The 22,551-nt window shown below is 44.5% G+C and overlaps 1 protein-coding gene across 2 annotated transcripts in view; it reads left to right on the top strand.

The window, feature by feature from the left end:
* The window catches only part of LOC115143208 (cadherin EGF LAG seven-pass G-type receptor 2-like), an 89,443-nt gene that overhangs the window by 47,531 nt on the left and 19,361 nt on the right, over positions 1-22,551 (top strand). For both annotated transcript variants that reach the window (XM_065001839.1, XM_065001838.1), the window contains exons 3-8: positions 743-965; positions 10,944-11,059; positions 11,210-11,298; positions 17,697-17,854; positions 19,485-19,648; positions 19,857-19,982. In XM_065001839.1, coding sequence (XP_064857911.1) covers positions 743-965; positions 10,944-11,059; positions 11,210-11,298; positions 17,697-17,854; positions 19,485-19,648; positions 19,857-19,982 — 876 coding nt within the window. The remainder of the gene's footprint in view (positions 1-742; positions 966-10,943; positions 11,060-11,209; positions 11,299-17,696; positions 17,855-19,484; positions 19,649-19,856; positions 19,983-22,551) is intronic.

Below are 22,551 nucleotides of genomic sequence, written 5' to 3'. Positions count from 1 at the left end.
TACACCCTACAACAGTAGTAAAACAAAGGGTTCCCTTAATTGCCTTAGACTGAGAATCATGTGATTGGCTGTAGGATGTACAACACAAGCCCTGTGTGTGTGTAGTCTATAGAGATGTTGTCTTTTTCTGTGTGGTGTGAACAGTACAGTAACTCTACACACAGTGGAAGTGTTCTGCACTGCCGAGTGCCTCTGACACACATTCCAACTCTTGCAAGGAGGCGTGCATTCTCGCCATAGCAACCGCAGCTTCTCATCCAGAGACTGGAGACCAATAGAAGTTGTAAGCAGTGCGCTACATGATGCATGAAGGCTTACTAACACTTCCCCATTGCCATAGCACTCTCTGTCTCTCTCTCTGTCTGACTTTCTCTCTTTTTGTCCTGTTCACTGTTTGAAATCTGTCTCTTCCTTGCTGCGTCCTTTGACCTCTTCTCACCGTCTTTGCCTCTCTCACACATTCCCTCCCTCTCGGAGAAGGCTCGTGGTAAGTGCTGGAGGCATAATGCATCTTGTCTTGACCCATGTTAAACCGCAGCAGTAGTCTGGTGAGAATAGACACTAGTGGAGTTGAACTGGAAGGGAGGACCAATTTCTTTCTTTTTTTACCCACAGACTGTCCAGGGCTGGCACTGAAATTTGTCACCTTGATAGTTGTAATTCTGATGGTCTCTCTCTCTACCCCTCTCTCTCTACCCCTCTCTCTCTACCCCTCTCTCTCTACCCCTCTCTCTTCCTCCAGGCAAGCGGTGTGAGCTATCGTCCCGCTCCGGGCGCTGCGGCCCAGCTGTGTGTAAGAATGGGGGCACCTGTGTGAACCTGCTGGTGGGGGGGTTCAAGTGTGAGTGTCCATCTGGCGGTTATGAAAAGCCCTACTGTGAGATGACCACCAGGAACTTCCCCCTGCAGTCCTTCCTCACCTTCAAGGGACTCCGCCAGCGCTTCCACTTCACCCTCTCCCTCTCGTAAGAACAACTATTACCCCACACAGTGGGACATTGTGCCATCTCAATCATTCACTTTCGTAGTACAAAGTAGCTCCCTAAATATAGTACTGTGATTCACTCCTTCTCTACACCTCTCTCGTTCTTCCTCTCACCACTCCACCCTCTCTTTCTAATTTTTATGACTCCTCTCGAACATTACTCTTGCACTCTCTTTAAATGATCACTTCCCACATTCCACAACTGCTCTTATACGCTCACACCTCTTTACGGCCTTCCTCCCCTCTCATTTACATAAGCTTCCTGGGGTTTCACAAGTTATTGAAACATTTGATAGCCGTAGTCTTTAAAAGGCTCATCTTCTCTTGCTGGGTTTGGGTTCCCTTAGCATGGTGAGTATCATGGTGAGTATCATGGTGAGAGAGGTTTCTAATGGGGTCTGTAGACTGGAATGGCACCTTGTGTAACCGGGGACATTAATCTGAGACCCAGGAGTCTGATCTGATTACATTCAGTGGTCACTTTGAGCTTTGAGTCAGCGCTTGGCCTATTTCTCCTCTGTCTGTCTCGCTCATCAAGGTGAAGCTGGAGATATGCAACACACAGTCGGGCCTTAGGATTAAATCAAATGTTATTGGTCACATACACATGGTTAGCAGATGTTAATGCGAGGGTAGCGAAATGCTTGTGCTTCTTCTTCCGACAGTGCAGTAATATCTAACAATTCCCCAACAACCTAATGCACACAATCTAAAGAGGTGAATGCGGCACAGATGGTATAAAATACAGTATAAGTCAAACGTTATTTGACACATGCTCCGAATACAACAGGTGTAGACCTTACAGTGAAATGCTGAATACAACTGGTGTAGACCTTACAGTGAAATGCTGAATACAACAGGTGTAGACCTTACAGTGAAATGCTGAATACAACTGGTGTAGACCTTACAGTGAAATGCTGAATACAACAGGTGTAGACCTTACAGTGAAATGCTGAATACAACTGGTGTAGACCTTACAGTGAAATGATGAATACAACAGGTGTAGACCTTACAGTGAAATGATGAATACAACAGGTGTAGACCTTACAGTGAAATGCTGAATACAACTGGTGTAGACCTTACAGTGAAATGATGAATACAACTGGTGTAGACCTTACAGTGAAATGATGAATACAACAGGTGTAGACCTTACAGTGAAATGCTTACTTACAAGCCCTTAACCAACAATGCAGTTTTAAGAAAATACCCCCCACAACAATAGCGGGGCTATATACAGGGGTGGTGCCAAGGTAATTATATACATGCAGGTAGGGTTATTAAAGTGGCTATGCATAGATAATAGAGAGTAGCAGCAGCGTATTGGGAGGGGTTACAAATAGTCTGGGTAGAAATTTGATTAGCTGTTCTGGAGTCTTTAGAAGCTCCGCTAGTAGAGAGGACAGTCTCAAATCAAATCAAGTATATTTGTCACATGCGCCGAATACAACCGGTGTAGACCTTACAGTGAAATGCGTGTGTGTGTAGGTAAGTAAAGAAATAAAACAACAGTAAAAAGATATTTGAAAAAAGAGTAGCAAGGCTAGTCCTGTTAGTCAGGCTTATTGAGGTAGTATGTACATGTAGGTATTGTTAAAGTGACTATGCATATATGATGAACAGAGAGTAGCAGAAGCGTAAAAAGAGGGGTTGGCGGGTGGTGGGACACAATGCAGATAGCCCGGTTAGCCAATGTGCGGGAGCATTGGTTGGTCGGGCCAATTTAGGTAGTATGTACATGAATGTATAGTTAAAGTGACTATGCATATAAGATGAACAGAGAGTAGCAGCAGCGTAAAAGAGGGGTTGGGGGGGCACACAATGCAAATAGTCTGGGTAACCATTTGGTTACCCGTTCATGAGTCTTATGGTTTGGGGGTAAAAACTGTTGAGAAGTCTTTTTGTCCTAGACTTGGCACTCCGGTACTGCTTGCCATGCGGTAGTAGAGAGAACAGTCTATGACTGGGGTGGCTGGGGTCTTTGACAATTTTTAGGGCCTTCCTCTGACACCGCCTGGTGTAGAGGTCCTGGATGGCAGGCAGTTTTGCCCCAGTGATGTACTGGGCCGTACGCACTACCCTCTGAAGTGCCTTGCGGTCAGAGGCCGAGCAATTGCCGTACCAGGCAGTGATGCAACCGGTCAGGATGCTCTCGATGTTGCAGATGTAGAACCTTTTGAGGATCTCAGGACCCATGCCAAATCTTTTCAGTTTCCTGAGGGGGAATAGGCTTTGTCGTGCCCTCTTCACAACTGTCTTGGTGTATTTGGAACATTCTAGTTTGTTGTTGATGTGGACACCGAGGAATTTGAAGCTCTCAACCTGCTCCACTACAGCCCCGTCGATGAGAATGGGGACTTGCTCGGTGCTCCTTTTCCTGTAGTCCACAATCATCTCCTTTGTCTTGGTTACGTTGAGGGATAGGTTGTTATTCTGGCACCACCCGGCCAGGTCTCTGACCTCCTCCCTATAGGCTGTCTCGTCGTTGTCGGTGATCAGGCCTACCACTGTTGTGTCGTCAGCAAATTTAATGGTGGTGTTGGAGTCATGCCTGGCCATGCAGTTGTGGGTGAACAGGGAGTACAGGAGGGGACTGAGCACGCACCCCTGGGGAGCTCCAGTGTTGAGGATCATCGTGGCAGATGTGTTGCTACCTACCCTCACCACCTGGGGGCGGCCTGTCAGGAAGTCCAGGATATAGTTGCAGAGGGAGGTGTTTATTCCCAGGATCCTTAGCTTGGTGATGAGCTTTGAGGGTACTATGGTGTTGAACGCTGAGCTGTAGTCAATCAACAGCATTTTCACATAGGTGTTCCTTTTGTCCAGGTGGGAAAGGGCAGTGTGGGTGGTATGCAAATTGGAGTGGGTCTAGGGTTTCTGGGATAATGGTGTTGATGTGAGCCATTACCAGCCTTTCAAAGAACTTCATGGCTACGGATGTGAGTGCTACTGGTCTGTCGTCATTTAGGCAGGTTGCCTTTGTGTTCTTGGGCACAGGGACTATGGTGGTCTGCTTGAAGCATGTTGGTATTACAGACTCAATCAGGGAAATGTTGAAAATGTCAGTGAAGACACCTGCAGTTGGTCAGCACATGCCCGGAGCACACGTCCTGATAATCCGTCTGGCCCCGCAGCCTTGTGTATGTTGACCTGTTTAAAGGTCTTACTCACGTAAGACGGTGAGCGTGATCACAGAGTCGTCCGGAACAGCTGATGCTCTCATGCATGCCTCAGTGTTGCTTGCCTCGAAGCGAGCATAGAAGTGATTTAGCTCGTCTGGTAGGCTCGTGTCGCTGGGCAGCTTGCGGCTGTGCTTCCCTTGGTAGTCTGTAATAGTTTGAAAGCCCTACCACATGCGATGAGCGTCGGAGCCAGTGTAGTATGATTCAATCTTAGCCCTGTATTGACGCTTTGCCTGTTTGATGGTTCGTCACAGGGTATAGTGGGATTTCTTGTAAGCTTCCGGGTTAGAGTCCCGCACCTTGAAAGCGGCAGCTCTACCCTTTAGCTCAGTGCGAATGTTGCCTGTAATCCATGGCTTCTGGTTGGGGTATGTACGTACAGTCACTGTGGGGACGACGTCCTCAATGCACTTATTGATAAAGCCAGTGACTGATGTGGTGTATTCCTCAATGTCATCGGAAGAATCCCGGAACATGTTCCAGTCTGTGATAGCAAAGCAGTCCTGTAGTTTAGCATCTGCTTCATCTGGCCATTTTTTAATAGATCGAGTCACTGGTGCTTCCTGTTTTAATTTTTGCTTGTAAGCAGGAATCAGGAGGATAGAGTTGTGGTCGGATTGACCAAATGGAGGGCGAGGGAGAGCTTTGTACGCGTCTCTGTGTGTGGAGTACAGGTGATCTAGGATTTTGTTCCCTCTAGTTGCACATTTAACATGTTGATAGAGATTTGGTAGAACTGATTTAAATTTCCCTGCATTAAAGTCTCCGGCCACTAGGAGCGGCGCCTCTGGGTGAGCGGTTTCCTGTTTGCTTATTTCCTTATACAGCTGACTGAGTGCGGTCTTAGTGCCAACATCTGTCTGTGGTGGTAAATAAATAGCCACGAAAAGTATAGCTGAGAACTCTCTAGGCAAGTTGTGTGGCCTGCAGTTTATCACAATATACTCTACTTCAGGCGAGTAAAGTCTAGAGACTTCCTTAGATTTCGTGCACCAGCTGTTTTTAAAAAATATGCACAGGCCACCCCCCCCCTCATCATACCGGAGTGTGCTGTTCTCTGCTGCCGGTGCAGCGTGTATCCCGCTAGCTGAATATCCATGTCGTCATTCAGCCACGATTCCGTGAAGCATAGGATATTACAGTTGTTGATGTCCCGTTGGTAGGATATTCGTGATCTTACCTCATCTAGTTTATTGTCCAATGATTGCACGTTGGCGAGTAATATAGTTCAGTTATCTTTGCCGCCTTGGGTACAGGAACAATGGTGGCCATCTTGAAGCAGTGGGGACAGCGGACTGGGATTGGGAGTGATTTGAATATGTCCGTAGACACTCCAGCCAGCTGGTCTGTGCATGGTCTGAGGACGTGGCAAGGGATGCCGTCTGGGCCAGTAGCCTTGCGAGGGTTAACAGGTTTAAATATTTTACTCATGTCGGCCACGGAGAATAGGGGGGCGCGCAGTCCTTGTTAGCGTGCCTCGGCGGTGGCATTGTATTATCCTCAAAGTGGGCAAAGAAGGTGTTTTAGTTTGTCTGGAAGTGTGACGTCTGTGTCCGTGACGGGGCTGGTGTTCTTTTTGTAGTCCTTGATTTCCCGTAGACCCTGCCATATACGTCTTGTGTCTGAGCCATTGAATTGCAACTCCACTTTGTCTCTGTAACGGCATTTTGCTTGTTTGATTTCCTTGTGGAGGGAAAAGCTATACTGTTTATATTCAGCCATATTTCCAGACCTTTTTCCACCTCTTTACATGTGCGTGCGCATATGAGATGAACTCCTACACCTAGGGGGCTTTCATCCTGGTATGCCTTGATATTTTGGGAACATGTATTTGCTCTCAATTAACGACCATCCAGTTTTATATGAGCACGAAATCATAATGGTGTCATTTGTCTGATACAGGTAGAGCAAGTTGTATTTCTAGTCCAACATCAAGGACTAGTATCTTGTGCGATGTAGCCAGGGGATGGTGGTGCTTAAATAAAACAGATGAGTAACACTGAACACAGTCGATCACGGATGTACATTCATGTAAATGAGACACGGGTACATTAATTTGAATGAAATGCTCCTTCCCAACTGACAATAAAAGCCCTACCGTGGGTGTAATATCCCATCATAGCAAAGACAAAACCCCCAGTTGCTATCACTGTAAAATTACATGGCCATTTTTTATATACATTTGTGATGTTTTCTCACTCTAGAAGTTCTTGGCAGGGCTTGAAACTAGCCATTCATGAGTGGTGGTGATAATGATATGCCTTTGTGAGTTTTATGGAAGTGGTGGCCTTTGTTTAAATGTAGCTCAGATGGCAGTCTTTTGGATCTCTTTCTTAAAAGCCTTGGCCTTGTAGTTCCCAGATTGCTCCCAGAGCTGTGAAGTAGGTGGTGTGTAAAGCTGTGGATATAACAGCTAACACCCAGCAGGCTGTCTATCAGGGCTCTCTGTTACCTGAACCTGGCTTGATCAGGTTACTGTGGTAAAGAGCTTTTCTCATGAGGAACCTCAGTGAGGTGGAGCCTATAGACTGCACTACAGTAGAGCGAGAGTTAGCAGGAAGAGGAAATTGTGAGTTGGAAGTGTGTCTGTTACCAGAAACAGCATTAGTAGCAACATTTGTGTCACATATTTTAATAATACCTCTCACGTTGTTAGTGTTCATATCAGGTTTGGCCATCTAGAGACTTCCTCAATGCACATGTCTAATACAGTCACATCAACTTGTCATTATACCATGGCCATTGGCCCTTCCACATGTCAATATGTGTAGACTGGTTGTTAACTTTGCTAATGGCAGTCTAATGTGACATATATAATGTTGCCAGAGGAGTCAGTTATGGTTGATTTCACTCAGTCCGGGGGGGAACTGGAAGCTGTGTGCACAAGCCTTGGAAACATATTCATTGATGACAAGAAGGCCAAGCCATAGATGAAAATAAACAATATTTCTAGATGCTAACCATAATAAACAACACAAGATTTTCTGTTTCAAACCAAATCCAACTGTATTTGTCACATGCTTCTTAAACAACAGGTGTAGACTAACAGTGAAATGCTTACTTACGGGGCCCTTCCCAACACCGCAAATAGAAAAACAATAGAAAAATAATAACACAAGGAATAAATACACAATGAGTAACGATAACTTGGCTATATAGATGGGTTACCAGTACCGAGTCAATGTGCAGGGGTATGAGGTAATTGAGGTAAATACATACACGTATGTGGACACCCCTTCAAATGAGTGGATTCGGCTATTTGAGCCACACGGTGCTGACAGCACACAGCCATGCAACCTCCATAGAAAAACATTGTCAATAGAATGAACTTACTGAAGAGCTCATTGACTTTCAACGTGGCACCGTCCGATAGGATGCCACCTTTCCAACAAGTCAGTTTGTCAAATTTCTGCCCTGCTAGAGCTGCCGCGGTCAACTGTAAGTGCTGTTATTTTGAAGTGGAAATGTCTAGGAGCAACAACGGCTCAGCCATGAAGTGGTAGGCCACACAAGCTCACAGAACGGGACCGCTGTGTGCTGAAGCACATAAAATCTAATAAAATCTAAATCTAATCTAAAATCTAAGCAACGTCAGCACAAGAACTGTTTGTCGAGAGCTTCATGAAATGGGTTTCCATGGCCGAGCAGCTGCACACAAGCCTAAGATAACCATGTGTAATGCCAAGCGTCGACTGGAGTGGTGTAAAGCTCGTCGCAATTGGACTCCGGAGCAGTGGAAACGTATTCTCTGGAGTGAAGAATCACGTTTCACCATCTGGAAGTCCGACGGACAAATCTGGGTTTGGCAGATGCCAGAATAATGATACCTGCCCGAATGCATAGTGCCAACTAACGTTTGGTGGTGGAGGAATAATGGTCTGGGGCTGTTTTTCATGCTTTGGGCTAGGCCCTTTTAGTTCCAGTGAAGGGAAATCTTAACGTTACAGCATACACTGACATTCTCAATGATTCTGTCCTTCCAACTTTGTGGCAACAGTTTGAGGAAGGCTCTTTCCTGTTTCAGCATGACAATGCCCCCGTGCACAAAGCAAAGTCCATACAGAAAGGTTTGTCAAAATCGGTGTGGATGAACTTGACTGGTCTGCACAGAGCCCTGACCTCAACCCCATCCAACATCTTTGGTATGAATTAGAATGCCGACTTAGAGCCAGGACTAATCGCCCAACATCAGTGCCGACCTCACTAATGCTCTTGTGGCTGAATGGAAGCAAGTCCCCGCAGCAATGTTCCAACATCTAGTGGAAAGCCTTCCAAGTAGCTATTTGGTTAACTACTTAGCAGTCTTATGGCTTGGGTGTAGAAGCTGTTTAGGGTCCTGTTGGTTCCAGACTTGGTGCATCGGTACCGCTTGCGGTGCAGTAGTAGAGATAAGTCGTACACATTATGCCGTACACATTACCCTCTGTAGCGCCTTGCGCTCAGATGTCAAGCAGTTACCATACCAAGTAGTCAAGATGCTCTCAATGGTGCAGCTGTATCTTTGCCAAATCTTTTCGTGCCTTCTTCACGACTGTGTTGGTGTGTGTGGACCTTGTTAATTCCGTAGTGATGTGGAGACTGAGGATCTTGAAGCTCCCGCCCCGTCACAATGGATGGGAGCGTGCTCGTCCCTCCGTTTACTGTGATCCACGATCATCTCCTTTGTCTGGCTGATGTTGAGAGAAAGGTTGTTGTCCTGGCGCCACACTGCCTGGTTTCTGACTTCCTCCCTATAGGCTTCCTCATCGTCGTCTGTGATCAGGCCTACCGCCGTTGTGTCGTCAGTAAACTTAATGACGGTCGTGCGTGGCCATGCAGTCATGGGTGAACATGTTTGAGATATTCAGTGCTATTGTAATCAGTTGGTGCCTTTTGTTTTTCTCCTCTTCCCTCTTGTCTGAGGTCATGATTATCATTCTCCTCAGTAAGCAGGTCAGCATTGCTGTGCCCCATGGCTACACTCTGGGATAATGCATGCACACACACACACTGGCACGCTCACACACTGGCACGCTCACACACTGGCACGCTCACACACTGGCATGCTCACACACTGGCACGCACACACACTGGCACGCTCACACACTGGCACGCTCACACACTGGCACGCTCACACACTGGCACACACACACACACACACACACACACACACACTTACACACACATAGCCTCGCAACATTTACCAATGTGCTCTGAAAGCGTCCTGAGAGACTGTATTTAGATCTCTGGAATCTCTCCCTCATTTATAATAAGAAAGTAGGCTTCATCCGTCTGACACGGTCTCCATCTGAACAGGCAGATGCGGACTACAAGCGCCAACGAGTCACACCAGTAACACAGACGACAGGGATCTCAGTTCTCCCACAGATGTTCAGAATGTTCCAAATGTAAAACGGAGCACATCCACTGTTTGGTCCCCTGGGACATGAATGAGGGGAAATGATTTTCTGGTTCTATAATTTTCTGGCAACTTCTGCATTTGGCCTAGACTGCCGGCAATATCATTATGTAAGGTAACACGGTGTCACACATGAGCTTTTTACCTTTGTGGTGAATCAAATTAAGACACCTCAGAACTCAGTGACCCAATGAGTTGGCTACCCAGACTATTTGCATTGCCCCCGCTCTCCACACCACTGCCACTCTCTGTTGTCATCTATGCATAGTCACTTTAATTAACTCTACCTACATACTACCTCAACTAACTGGTGCCCCTGCACATTGACTCTGTACTGGCACCCCCCTGTATATATTGTTATTTTTTTACTGCTGCTCTTTAATCACTTGTTACAGTTATCTCTTATTCTTATCCTTATCTTTTGAAACGGCACTGTTGGTTAGGCGCTCGTAAGTAAGCATTTCACTGTAAGGTCAACACCTGTTGTATTCGGCGTATGTGACTAAATCAAATTTGATTTGATTTTTGATTTGTTTGTTTTTTATAGAACTGGTGCCGTCTTTTTTCTATGCCCTGTGGTCTTTCTGCGGTTGGAACGCGTTGTTCCTTGAATCCCAGGTTGGACGAGAGCGTTAGTGGCGTCACTTGGCGTGGCCTCTGGATGGGTACCAGAGGTGCACTGGATTGGTTAAATGTGTCTAACTGTCGATTAACGTTACAGTAAAAGACAACAACACAATGACCTCCAGCTCTATGGACATTATATTTCTGTGGTTTAGTCACTGTCCACGGCATGCTGTCTGAGTTTATGGACTGTGTCATGCTCCACACCAACACTGCAGATATTACGTTGTTTTGTAGTGCATTTCTCCATCTCTGTCAGAGAACGGTGGTCGTGGTGGTTAACCCTGTTGGGTGCTCAGTGGTATGTGGAAAATTGCAGCATTATTACATTTTGTCTTCTCTGCTCCTCAATGGGGAATCCCTAGGGACAGTGCATCAATATGCCCTCCTAGTAACCTAATGGGAAAGGAAAAAGGTTTTCTGGTGTGTTCATAATCTGTATCCTCTGCTATAATAGGGCATGTCAGTCAGTATATTGTACGTCTGTCTGTCTTGTGGCGAGGGTACTGGATGGGGTTCTAGACATGATATTGATACAGAACCATTTAGACATGTTTTTCAGCACTGACTGTTCAATGTGGTTGAAAATTGTTGAAAATGCATTTATTGCAGTAATGACTAGTTATATTTGCAGAATGCATCTTCACATAGTCCTCCCCCCCACAAAGACCCTTCCTCAGTGAAAAGACTGTTGTTTACTCTCTTAGTCTTTGGCTGTGAATGTACACTCTGAGCCCTGTTTTTTTCTGTCTTCCAGATTTGCCACAAAGGAGCCAAACGGTTTGTTACTCTACAATGGCCGCTTCAACGAGAAACACGATTTCATCGCTGTGGAAATCATTAACGAGCAGATCCAGCTCACCTTCTCTGCTGGTAGGAGGGGCTTCTGTTAGTGCACGTCAGCCAATTAATCCCAAATCTAGAGTTGGTTGTTATTAATATCATGTGATGGTGACAAGTGTTGGCACGAGCCCTGACACAATGATGTGTGAATAACCTTTGCTGACTTGTTCTTTTTTTTAGGTGAGACCAAGACGACTGTGTCGCCCTACATCCTTGGAGGTGTCAGTGATGGCCAGTGGCATGTGGTGCAAGTTCACTACTACAACAAGGTACGTCGGGGGAAACCTGGGCGAGGCCTTGTGGTCCTATAAAGTATAGACTGGTTCAACACTAGACAAAACACAGATTTGCTGGGTCTGGGAAATTTAATTTTACCTTTATTTAACTAGGCAAGTCAGTTAAGAACAAATTCTTATTTTCAATGACGGCCTAGGAACAGTGGATTAACTGCCTGTTCAGGGACAGAATGACAGATTTGTACCTTGTCAGGGGATTTGAACTTGCAACCTTCTGGTTACTAGTCCTACGCTCTAACCACTAGGCTACCCTGCCGCCCCATATACAGTAACTTGAGTCAGACTAGGCTACTGAAAAGGCCCATTATAGACTTGGCTTTATCAGACCTCACTCTGAAGCACTGAGCAGGAGGACGAAGAGCAGGTCATTTCCAACATCAGTACAGTACATGCCTAAACTGAATTATGTTTGTCTTTTACCACAGACTTGAAATATGAGACATACAAGACATATTTTCTTAACATGTTTGGCCTGCAATGGACTTGTATACCGGTAATTGATTTATGGATGTTGTGTAGTGATCTGGATATAGATTTTTACACTGTACTTCGTGTCCTGTTTGACATCCATTTATACTAGATCAGCTGTACTTCATCAAGTGTCTGACGGCGCTAGTCTATAGAGTGATGAGAGTCAGGATTCTAGCTGGACCACACTGGGAGAAGAATACCCACGGTCCTCTGTGGATGTTGTCACTTTGCTGCATCCTGTCAGAACTGCTGCTGTGTCATTCCAGAGAACCGTTGATGGGACAGGGTGCCAGACAGACATAGGAGGAATGAGAGAGAGCTAGAGAGATGGAGGGGGATGAGACAGATGGATAAAGAGCGAGAGAGACACTAGAAAAGGGTGGGAGGAATGTTTTCACAGCTATGCTCAGAGTATATGTTGGAGAAAATAGAACTCATACAAAACAAGATATTTTTCCTTGACGACGGCTTCAACTTTTTTATTTCCATATCAATCAGTGAAGAATGTATGGAACTATAAACCACTACCCCTTGTCCCTTATCCCCCCCCCAGACCAACACACAGGATGTTACATTTTGGTCTATTCAGAAAGTCACTTTGCATCATAAAGCTGTTGCCAGGCAACCCCCTCCTAGTGTGGATATTCTATTCATGGTCTATAATAACAGGGCCATGTCAGATTCAGCCAGCAGAATGTGAGGGAACACAACATCTCGTGGGCCATTGGAGGAAAAGTCTTTGGTTCCCATCAAAGCGGGGACATTATTCTTTCATTAATCACTTTGTTACAAACCAACAAGTCCAATGAAAGTCTCCATCGCTTGTTTTATTGTGACCTAGTAGTTTTTGGATTAAACAGACAGTAACAGTCTCCAGTGACCTACAGAAGTGCTTCCTCTTGAGTGCCCACTGCTCACACTAACGCCTTTTATGACCTGTTTTCTTTTCTATCATATTTTACCACCTAGTTTCCTGCTCATCTTTAGCACAATACAAACATGAACTCAATAATGGAACTAGCATAATGTTAAGCAGAGGTGCAGACCAATGGAAGGGACATTTTCCTAGAAAACTGCCCAGAGTTTTGGTTGAACTACCCCCCCCCCCCCATCAAAGTTCACACCCGCTGCTGCAGCATTGTCTCATTGGTCCAGATCCAGTGAGTCATAGAGGTAGAATGATGGCTCCTCCCCTCTGAGGTATCTCACGCCGGCCTGTCCCTGTCCGCGGGGGGGTGGGTGGGATGAGGTGGGGGCATTTTAGATTGAAATGTGCCTTTCAGGGGAGAGGGGGAGTGTGGAGAATGGCAATGACCACTGCTTTTGTGCTGGGCTCGGCCTCCAAAGGGACCATAGGCAGTGAATGATGCGGCCCCGGGGAAGGTGCCCCGCTCTCTGTTCACCAGCAAGGAGAGAAAAACAGGGCGGGAGAGGAGCAAAAGGAGGAAAAGAAAGGCGAGAGAGGTTTTGACTTGGGCTTTGAGCGGGACACTGCGCTTCAGGGCTAACCTCTCTGGTTGCTATGGTGTTTCCAGTCAGACCTAATATTACTGTTGTTTGCTCCCATGCTCCTCCTGTCCATCCCTGTCATCGTGGATAACAATGAACTCATATTCCCATGTTTCCCTGTCACCCCGCTGTAATGAGGGGAACAGTGTTTTTATGCAGTCCTGAGTAAGAATGCTCTCCAATCAGCTCTGACAGGCCGGGGCTTTGTGTAGCAGACTGAGCGGCTGACAGACATTAGCAGAGAGTCATTATAGCAGAGTCAACAGCCATGACTGATGATTGCTGCTGGGAGCGATGGCCCAATGCGTAGGTCAGTGAACGAACCAGAGAATTTGGACCAGTCTGTTCCGGACCTTTCTCAACTGAGGGGAACCGTGGAAAAGAGCGTGTCGGGTGATTTGGTTTGTGACCATTCTAACAGATCATCCCACACTGCAGGTTTGTTTGTCCCAACAAATTAGTTTCCCATTGCCTCACAAGGGGTCAACTAAAGGATTAAGACATTTTGGTCAAGAGGTTTAGAGGTTCTTTCTACCGTTCTAGTAGCCGGTGTGTTGGGAATAATGAAATCCATCTGCACATATTTCAGACTCAAATCAGCAAAGCAACTAATCCTATTTGCCAGTTATTAGATACGATAATAATGCCTAATGGGAGACAGATGAGGTGTTTAAAGAGGAGGGCTAATATTTGATCAGTGCAGTGGAACAATGTAATTAAGTCTCCATCCTCTCAGAGGCAGCCAAGCTTGATCACAAGACCCACAATGAGCTCCTCTAGTATTCAGCTCCTCACAGACAGCCCCTCAATGGGACAGCTGTATTAATAGCATGCTGCGAGCACAGATATAATCTAATCTACTCACTGGATAGGATACAGGGTTGGAATGAGAACCATGTGAGGGAGATGTGGCAGTGCCTCTGTCTGCAGTGCTCCTTGGAAAAGGGATGGGGCTCTGTCATGACCTACAATATTACAGCTGTCTAGATGTGTGTGTAAGGTCCACCTATACTCCATTTGTCTGGTCTGTATTCTTAGCCCCATTTGATTAAAGGGCTCAGACAGTTATTATGGCTCTGCAGGAATATGTAGACAAATCACAAGTGTAATTTATGATCATCTTATGCTATGAATAAAATTAGCTAATTATATTTTTGTTAAGAAGATACTTTAAAATTTTTTTTTATCACAACCCCCCCCCCAAAATCACATGTATTCCTCAGCTCTCAACAATCACACCACCCAGGAGAGAGCAACACTAATCGCTCAGTAGCCCACGCTACTGAGCGATTAGTGCTATTTGAGGTCGGTTCAATTTTGGTTTAGGTTATTTTCTTTAAAATGTAAATGTGGGTTGAATGCTGTAACAACACAGAATAAAACAATTAAAAGTCCCATGATGGTAGTGACTGTCCATTACTGCTTATCATTGATTATCTTTTATTCACATTCACGTAAATAAAATATTTTAGTTGATGACTTTATTAGGCTATTTCATTCCAAGTCATCATCTCATCTCTATAGAGCTGCTGCCTATGCTGTCTGACAAAATATCTATTTTAGTAGTTCTTCATAGTCAATTTTTTAATTTGTTTTAATTTCACATTTATTTAACACGGTAGGCAAGTTGAGAACAAGTTCTCATTTACAATTGCGACCTGGCAAAGATAAAGCAAAGCAGTTCGACACATACAACAACACAGTTACACATGGAGTAAAACAAACATACAGTCAATAATACAGTAGAAAAATATGTCTATATACAATGTGAGCAAATGAGGTGAGATAAGGGAGGTAAAGGCAATAAATAGGCCATGGTGGCGAAGTAAATACAATATAGCAATTAAAACACTGGAATGGTAGATTTGACAGTAGATGAGTGTGCAAAGTAGAAATACTGGGGTACAAAGGAGCTAAATACAGTAGGGGAAGAGGTAGTTGTTTTTGGGCTATGTACAGATGCAGTGATCTGTGAGCTGCTCTGACAGCTGGTGCTTAAAGCTAGTGAGGGAGATAAGTGTTTCCAGTTTCAGAGATTTTTGTAGTTCGTTCCAGTCATTGGCAGCAGAGAACTGGAAGGAGAGGTGGCCAAAGGAGGAATTGGCTTTGGGGGTGACAAGTGAGATATACCTGTTGGAACGCGTGCTACGGGTGGGTGCAGCTATGGTGACCAGCGAGCAGAGATAAGGCGGGACTTTACCTAGCAGGGTCTTGTAGATGACCTGGAGCCAGTGGGTTTGGCGATGAGTATGAAGCGAGGGCCAGCCAACGAGAGCATACAGGTCGCAGTGATGGGTAGTATATGGGGCTTTGGTGACAAAACGGATGGCACTGTGATAAACTGCATCCAATTTGTTGAGTAGGGTGTTGGAGGCTATTTTGTAAATGACATCGCCAACGTCGAGATCGACCATCTCGATCGCGCATTCTTCCATCTCTTCTTTCCCTCTGTGTCAGCTCCACACAGACCGGACAAATTGGCGGCGCAATAGGTTATGGTCATTGTAGTTAATTACAATGTTTTCTGCACTAAACTATGTAGAATATTGGCCTGTTGGAATCTACAACTCCAATCTACATCGCACAGTTCGGGCTTGATCTGATTTCTCTCTAAAGGACTGAGCTTGAGCTCACAGAAAAAAAGGAAAGTAATGGAATTCAAATATTTGAACCGATGTTGGTCAATTAGCTGTTTAAAAAACAAAAAATAATCGACATCGCTCAGCACAAGACCACACTGCACATGGAGACTATTCCTATATGCTCTGTCCATAGCTCAGTGCCCAGGCCTGGTCAGTCAACAGTGGGATGGTGGTCAGTGGTGGTTACCCCTCTCATTACAGTGTTGCTAGCCACTGCTGACACAAGCTCTAACCGGGCTGACGATCTATATGAGCTCTGTGTGACCTCGGGAAACGCTTGTGTTTGAAAAGAGGTTGTGACCTTTATTGACGGGATCGTTATTCTACCCCTCCGCCCCTCCTTGTCTTGTTTCTCCCTCCATTGATTCCTCACACAATGAAAGAGATCCTTTGTGCTGAAGAAGACCGTCACTGTGCTGTTGAGCAGGGATTTTCCACCATGTGTGTGTTGTTGAGCAGGGCTTTTCCGCCGTGTGTGTGCTGTTGAGCAGGGCTTTTCCGCCGTGTGTGTGCTGTTGAGCAGGGCTTTTCCACCGTGTGTGTGCTGTTGAGCAGGGCTTTTCCGCCGTGTGTGTGCTGTTGAGCAGGGCTTTTCCGCCATGTGTGTGTTGTTGAGCAGGGCTTTTCCGCCGTGTGTGTGCTGTTGAGCAGGGCTTTTCTGCCGTGTGTGTGCTGTTGAGCAGGGCTTTTCCGCCATGTGTGTGCTGTTGAGCAGGGCTTTTCCGCCGTGTGTGTGCTGTTGAGCAGGGCTTTTCTGCCGTGTGTGTGCTGTTGAGCAGGGCTTTTCCACCGTGTGTGTGCTGTTGAGCAGGGCTTTTCCGCCATGTGTGTGCTGTTGGTTATGTGTCAGCCTCTGACTTGAACTGTGGGTGTTTGGCTTTAAATGATTGAAGCACTGAAAACATTGAGATAAATTGGGGTGATGTTCCAGAATACTGTAGGGCTGAATATAAAAGCTAGTGGCTGACTTTTCTCTTCAGAATTTATTCAAACTTTTCATTAGGGTTGTGAAAGCTTCTTGAAGCTCTTGACTTGAGAAAATTCTTCTCTAGGGTGAACGTTTCAATGACAAAGTAGATGGTGAGAGTTTTTGATTTTTAATGCTAGTTTTTACGCTTAGTATTTTGCATTTGAAAAATAAGTGTGATTACTGAGTTTTTGACACCTTGTTAGACAGGATTGGTTATGATCACACTGATATACTGAGATGTGTGGCACAACTTCACACTACCTCCAGACAGACAAGCAATCTATTTATGTGCTGAGCAACCAAAAATGCTTGACAGTGACACATACAAACAATAAATTGGATATTCTGAGACAAAAATAAACTTCCACACATTTACCTGCCTTTTGTAACTTGAAGAAGAAACCTAGAATCTCAGCATATTTTTAGCATCAAGCAGTCCTTGAGATACACCTGTGATTTTGTTTTCAAAGAATCGTCTGAACAGTCCCAGAAGGCTCATTATAGCCTAATGCGTGCTTTCCTGTCCCTCTCAATCTATCTAGCCATCCATAACCAAACACCACATACTGTATGTATGTCCACGTTCTTCCCAAACACATACAGTATCGCCCATTTAGGAAGGAATAGCATAACATAGAAATGCTGTACTATTTAGAAACTCCTATCACCATGTGCTGCTATTTCCAGTAGTGTGTCAGGTGATTTCCCACCCATCTGCTGTAGGTGCTCTCACCATAACACTGGAGCCAAACTCAACAACTCCTCTTCTCTCCTCACAGCCAATCCTAAACCAGGCCAGCATGCCCCAGGGTCCCTCTGACCAGAAGGTCGTCGTAGTAACCGTGGACAACTGTGACACCTCAGTGGCACTGCGATTTGGTCATGTAATTGGGAACTACACCTGCTCTGCCCAGGGCAGCCAATCAGGATCCAAAAAGTAAGGGAATGGGAGGGTCTTACTAGTATTTCACTATGCACTGTTATTTGCCAACAGTTGCAATTATAGTAGAGTTGAATAAAAGCCTTTTGAAACCATGAATTCAGTTTAAAAATTTTGCCACAAGCTGAACTTACTCTTGATCTAGTGTACTATTGTTGTGACGCCAAGAGCAAAAGAGAAATCCCAATTGGCTGAGCAAAACAGGGCTCTCATTATGGTACAGATTATATATTTTTTAATTAAGTCTGTCACGTCCAGCTTGTAAACATATTTTAGTTCAGTGAGGTGTATCTGTTTTCCTCCCTGGAAAAGCTGATAAATATTTAATAAACGCTGTTCCAGTGTGTTGATGTCTTTTGGTATAGAAGCCAAGATCGTAGATCAGAGCTAAGTGTTAATGATATGTTGTGGTATAGAAGCAGAGCTCTGCGTTTTTATTGATATGTTGTGGTATAGAAGCAGAGCTCAGTGTTTTTTTAATGATATTTTGTGGTATAGAAGCAGAGCTCAGTGTTTTTAATGATATGTTGTGGTATAGAAGCAGAGCTCAGTGTTTATAATGATATGTTGTGGTATAGAAGCAGAGCTCAGTGTTTATAATGTGTTGTGGTATAGAAGCAGAGCTCAGTGTTTATAATGTGTTGTGGTATAGAAGCAGAGCTCAGTGTTTTTAATGATATGTTGTGGTATAGAAGCAGAGCTCAGTGTTTATAATGATATGTTGTGGTATAGAAGCAGAGCTCAGTGTTTATAATGTGTTGTGGTATAGAAGCAGAGCTCAGTGTTTATAATGATATGTTGTGGTATAGAAGCAGAGCTCAGTGTTTATAATGATATGTTGTGGTATAGAAGCAGAGCTCAGTGTTTATAATGATATGTTGTGGTATAGAAGCAGAGCTCAGTGTTTATAATGTGTTGTGGTATAGAAGCAGAGCTCAGTGTTTATAATGTGTTGTGGTATAGAAGCAGAGCTCAGTGTTTATAATGATATGTTGTGGTATAGAAGTAGAGCTCAGTGTTTATAATGATATGTTGTGGTATAGAAGCAGAGCTCAGTGTTTATAATGTGTTGTGGTATAGAAGCAGAGCTCAGTGTTTATAATGATATGTTGTGGTATAGAAGCAGAGCTCAGTGTTTATAATGATATGTTGTGGTATAGAAGCAGAGCTCAGTGTTTATAATGTGTTGTGGTATAGAAGCAGAGCTCAGTGTTTATAATGTGTTGTGGTATAGAAGCAGAGCTCAGTGTTTATAATGTGTTGTGGTATAGAAGCAGACCTCAGTGTTTATAATGTGTTGTGGTATAGAAGCAGAGCTCAGTGTTTATAATGTGTTGTGGTATAGAAGCAGAGCTCAGTGTTTATAATGTGTTGTGGTATAGAAGCAGAGCTCAGTGTTTATAATGTGTTGTGGTATAGAAGCAGAGCTCAGTGTTTATAATGTGTTGTGGTATAGAAGCAGAGCTCAGTGTTTATAATGTGTTGTGGTATAGAAGCAGAGCTCAGTGTTTATAATGTGTTGTGGTATAGAAGCAGAGCTCAGTGTTTATAATGTGTTGTGGTATAGAAGCAGAGCTGAGTGATAGATTCTAAATGTGCCTGACTCTGTCCTATCTTTCTGCTGTAGATCTCTGGATCTGACTGGTCCTCTCCTCCTAGGGGGTGTGCCCAAACTGCCTGAGGACTTCCCCATCCAGAACCGCCAGTTTGTGGGCTGCATGAAGGACCTGAGGATTGACAACCGCCACGTCGACATGGCTAGCTTCATCGCTAACAACGGCACTCTACCAGGTTAGTAACCTTGCACATTGCCATTTGACTGAACCATTCTGTGCCTGTTTTATAGCATCCACCCTTCCCTGCTGTCTTAGTTGAGCACTATGAGCTGAGTTGGGGAAGTGAATGTACCTTGAGTTTTACCTGAAGCAGGAATCATTTATTACCACTTAGCATAATGAGGTTGGCTTGAACTATTCCTCAGATGTCTTTAACTTCCCAGGATGCTCTGCTAAAAGGCACTTCTGCAATAACAACCCGTGTTTGAACGGAGGGACCTGCGTCAACATGTGGGGCTCGTTCAGCTGTGACTGCCCCCTAGGATTTGGAGGCCGGAACTGCGAGAAGGGTAAGTGAAGTAACGGCATTGCCGGAGGTTGGAAAGCTTCCTCAAATGGTTAAAACGTGAGATCAAAGCTAACCAGGTTTTGTTGGCCCCATGACCTACCATTATAGGCCCTTCTTAGTAAAGAGGTACAAGGACTCTACAGGCGTGCATTAGGAGTAGACTACTAAGTGACCCATCAGACAGACAACATCCCCCAGCTCGCCTGACCTACACTTAACTAGTGTCTTTGTAGTTGATGGACTGTACCTTAACTCAACAACCAGGTGGTTACAGTGACACTGGCCATTTAATTGGCTTCTTCGTGCTGTGGTGTTAAAAGAGCATCTGCTATATTGTATTTTCTTATCATTTTGAAACATGCCTTTTTGAGTGTACAGTGTAAATCTAGTGCGGAAACATTTGCATAGACACCACGCAGAGGAGATTGCTCAGGGTGATGCGTAGAGGGAATTGGCAGGGCTGTAAATAACTGAAGTAGGCTCTTCAATCAGCAGAGTGTTGAAATATATCCTCATCGTTTTAGAATCGACTCTTTCCTGGCATAGATAAAGCCAGTCATCATTGATTTATTGAACACAGTATTTGATTTGTTGTGTTGATTCCTGTTTGGACCCAGGAAGAGTAGCCGCCGCCTCGGCTGCAGCTAATTGGAGATCTTGATAAATACTAATACGGAGCATTGCTGTTTTATACCAGACATTTCACAAGGGTTTGTGAGGGTCCCAGATGTGTATCCAGTATGACAGATGCGATATCCCATAAGCTTGTATGAATCTGTCATGAGGGATCATGTCACATTTGAATAGAGCTATATGTTTAAACCTGTTCTCTTGAGTAACACCGTGGACATGTTTACGGTAAAGTATTTTATTGCTCCGTTTGAGAGAGTTGTGTTTGTTAGAGCATTACTAGTGTCCATTTCTCTTCCCAGCTCCTCTGTGCTCTGCAGTTGTTTGACTTGCTGGTTTTACGAGCTGGGACGGCTCATAAGAGGGAGATTGCGAGAGGGAAGAGAAAAAGGGATACTACTCAATAAATGGTGAATTACACAAAAGCCTCCCTGTTTTAGTTTAGAGTAAAATCCAGTGATAAAGGACCACTTCTTTGTCATAGTTAAGGGGAGCCCGAGAGGAGGGATAATGAACGAGGATGGGGAAAGGGTCCCTCTCTCACTGAAGCAGATGAACCCATGTGACTCCTTCATTTCAAGAAGAGAGGGAGAGCGGAAGGGGAAAAGAATGTAGTCTAGAACCGTGCTGCTGATCTTTAATCTAGATAGTGGGTTCCGATGGCATGAACATTCATGTTCTACCAAGAACATGAACTATGCCACGCCACTACAAAGGTCACTATCAAAATATTGCTGTTAAACTTCCAGTATGTAATAGGATCGGCCATTAGGGGTTAGAGAGGGCAGAACAGCTAGTAACCATGGAGAAAATCCCCAGCATCTCACTTCCTTTCTGATGTTCACCACTGACTCTGGGTGGACAAGGGTATGGGGGAAACAAATACTTTCATTGTCAATCCCATGAGCATGCCTTCCTTTTTATATGGACCCTGTTTAAACCAAACACACTGCAAATAGAAACTGAGTGTACAAAACATTATAAACACCTGCTCTTTCCATGACGTAGACTGACCAGGAGAATCCAACTGTAAACTATGATTCCTTATTGATGTCACCTATTAAATCCACTTCAGTCAGTGTAGATGAAGGGGGTGGAGACAGGTTTAACAAATATTGTTTTTAAGCCTTGAGCCATTTGAGACCTGGGTTGTGTATGTCTGCCATTCAGAGGGTGAAATGGCAAGACAAAAGATTTAAGTGCCTTTGAACGGGGTATGGTAGTAGGTGCCAAGCGCACCGGTTTGTGTCAAGAACTGAAACGTTCTCATATTGCAATTTTGGAAATTGGAGACTGTACCTACCTTTTGAAATGTGGTTAAGGGATTTAGGGAACGTAATACATATGGAAAAGATTCGATACAATACCTCCAATAGAAGTCCAGTGTTTTACAAAATATGGCAGCCGATACTGGATAAATGGTCTAGTCCCGCTTCATAACTGGGTTGACGATCTGCTGCCACTCTGTGCTGTACTCCACTCAATACTTATTTTTGGCTTAACTACACTGCTTGGAATGACTATATGCTGTCTTCTTATATATGTACCACCTAATAGGATTTAGTTTTATTTTGTGTATGTGTGAGCTAAGTTTTGTTTTGTCCTCTAAATTGGCCATCCCATTCAACAGTACAATGAATGTCATTGTTTATTGCAGTTTTTTTTTAAATTATTATTATTGGAAAATAATAAACATATCATTTTTTTGATAAAAGAAAAAAAAGAGGTGAAATGCTGATAACGGTGGGAACCATTGGAGTCACCATGTGCCGGCATCCCTGTGGAACGCTTTCAACACCTTGTAGAGAACATGCCCCGTCAAACTGAGGCTGTTCTGAGGGCAAAAGTGGGGGTGCAACTCAATATTAGGAAGGTGTTCTTAATGTTTTGTACACTCAGTGTATCAACCTCTTTTCATGAGATTCTGTTTACAATCTTTT

Source organism: Oncorhynchus nerka, linkage group LG15 (assembly GCF_034236695.1).
Source record: "Oncorhynchus nerka isolate Pitt River linkage group LG15, Oner_Uvic_2.0, whole genome shotgun sequence".
Taxonomy (NCBI): domain Eukaryota; kingdom Metazoa; phylum Chordata; class Actinopteri; order Salmoniformes; family Salmonidae; genus Oncorhynchus; species Oncorhynchus nerka.
The sequence above is the reverse complement of the archived record's forward strand: the minus strand, read 5'-3'. Positions and strand labels throughout refer to the sequence as shown.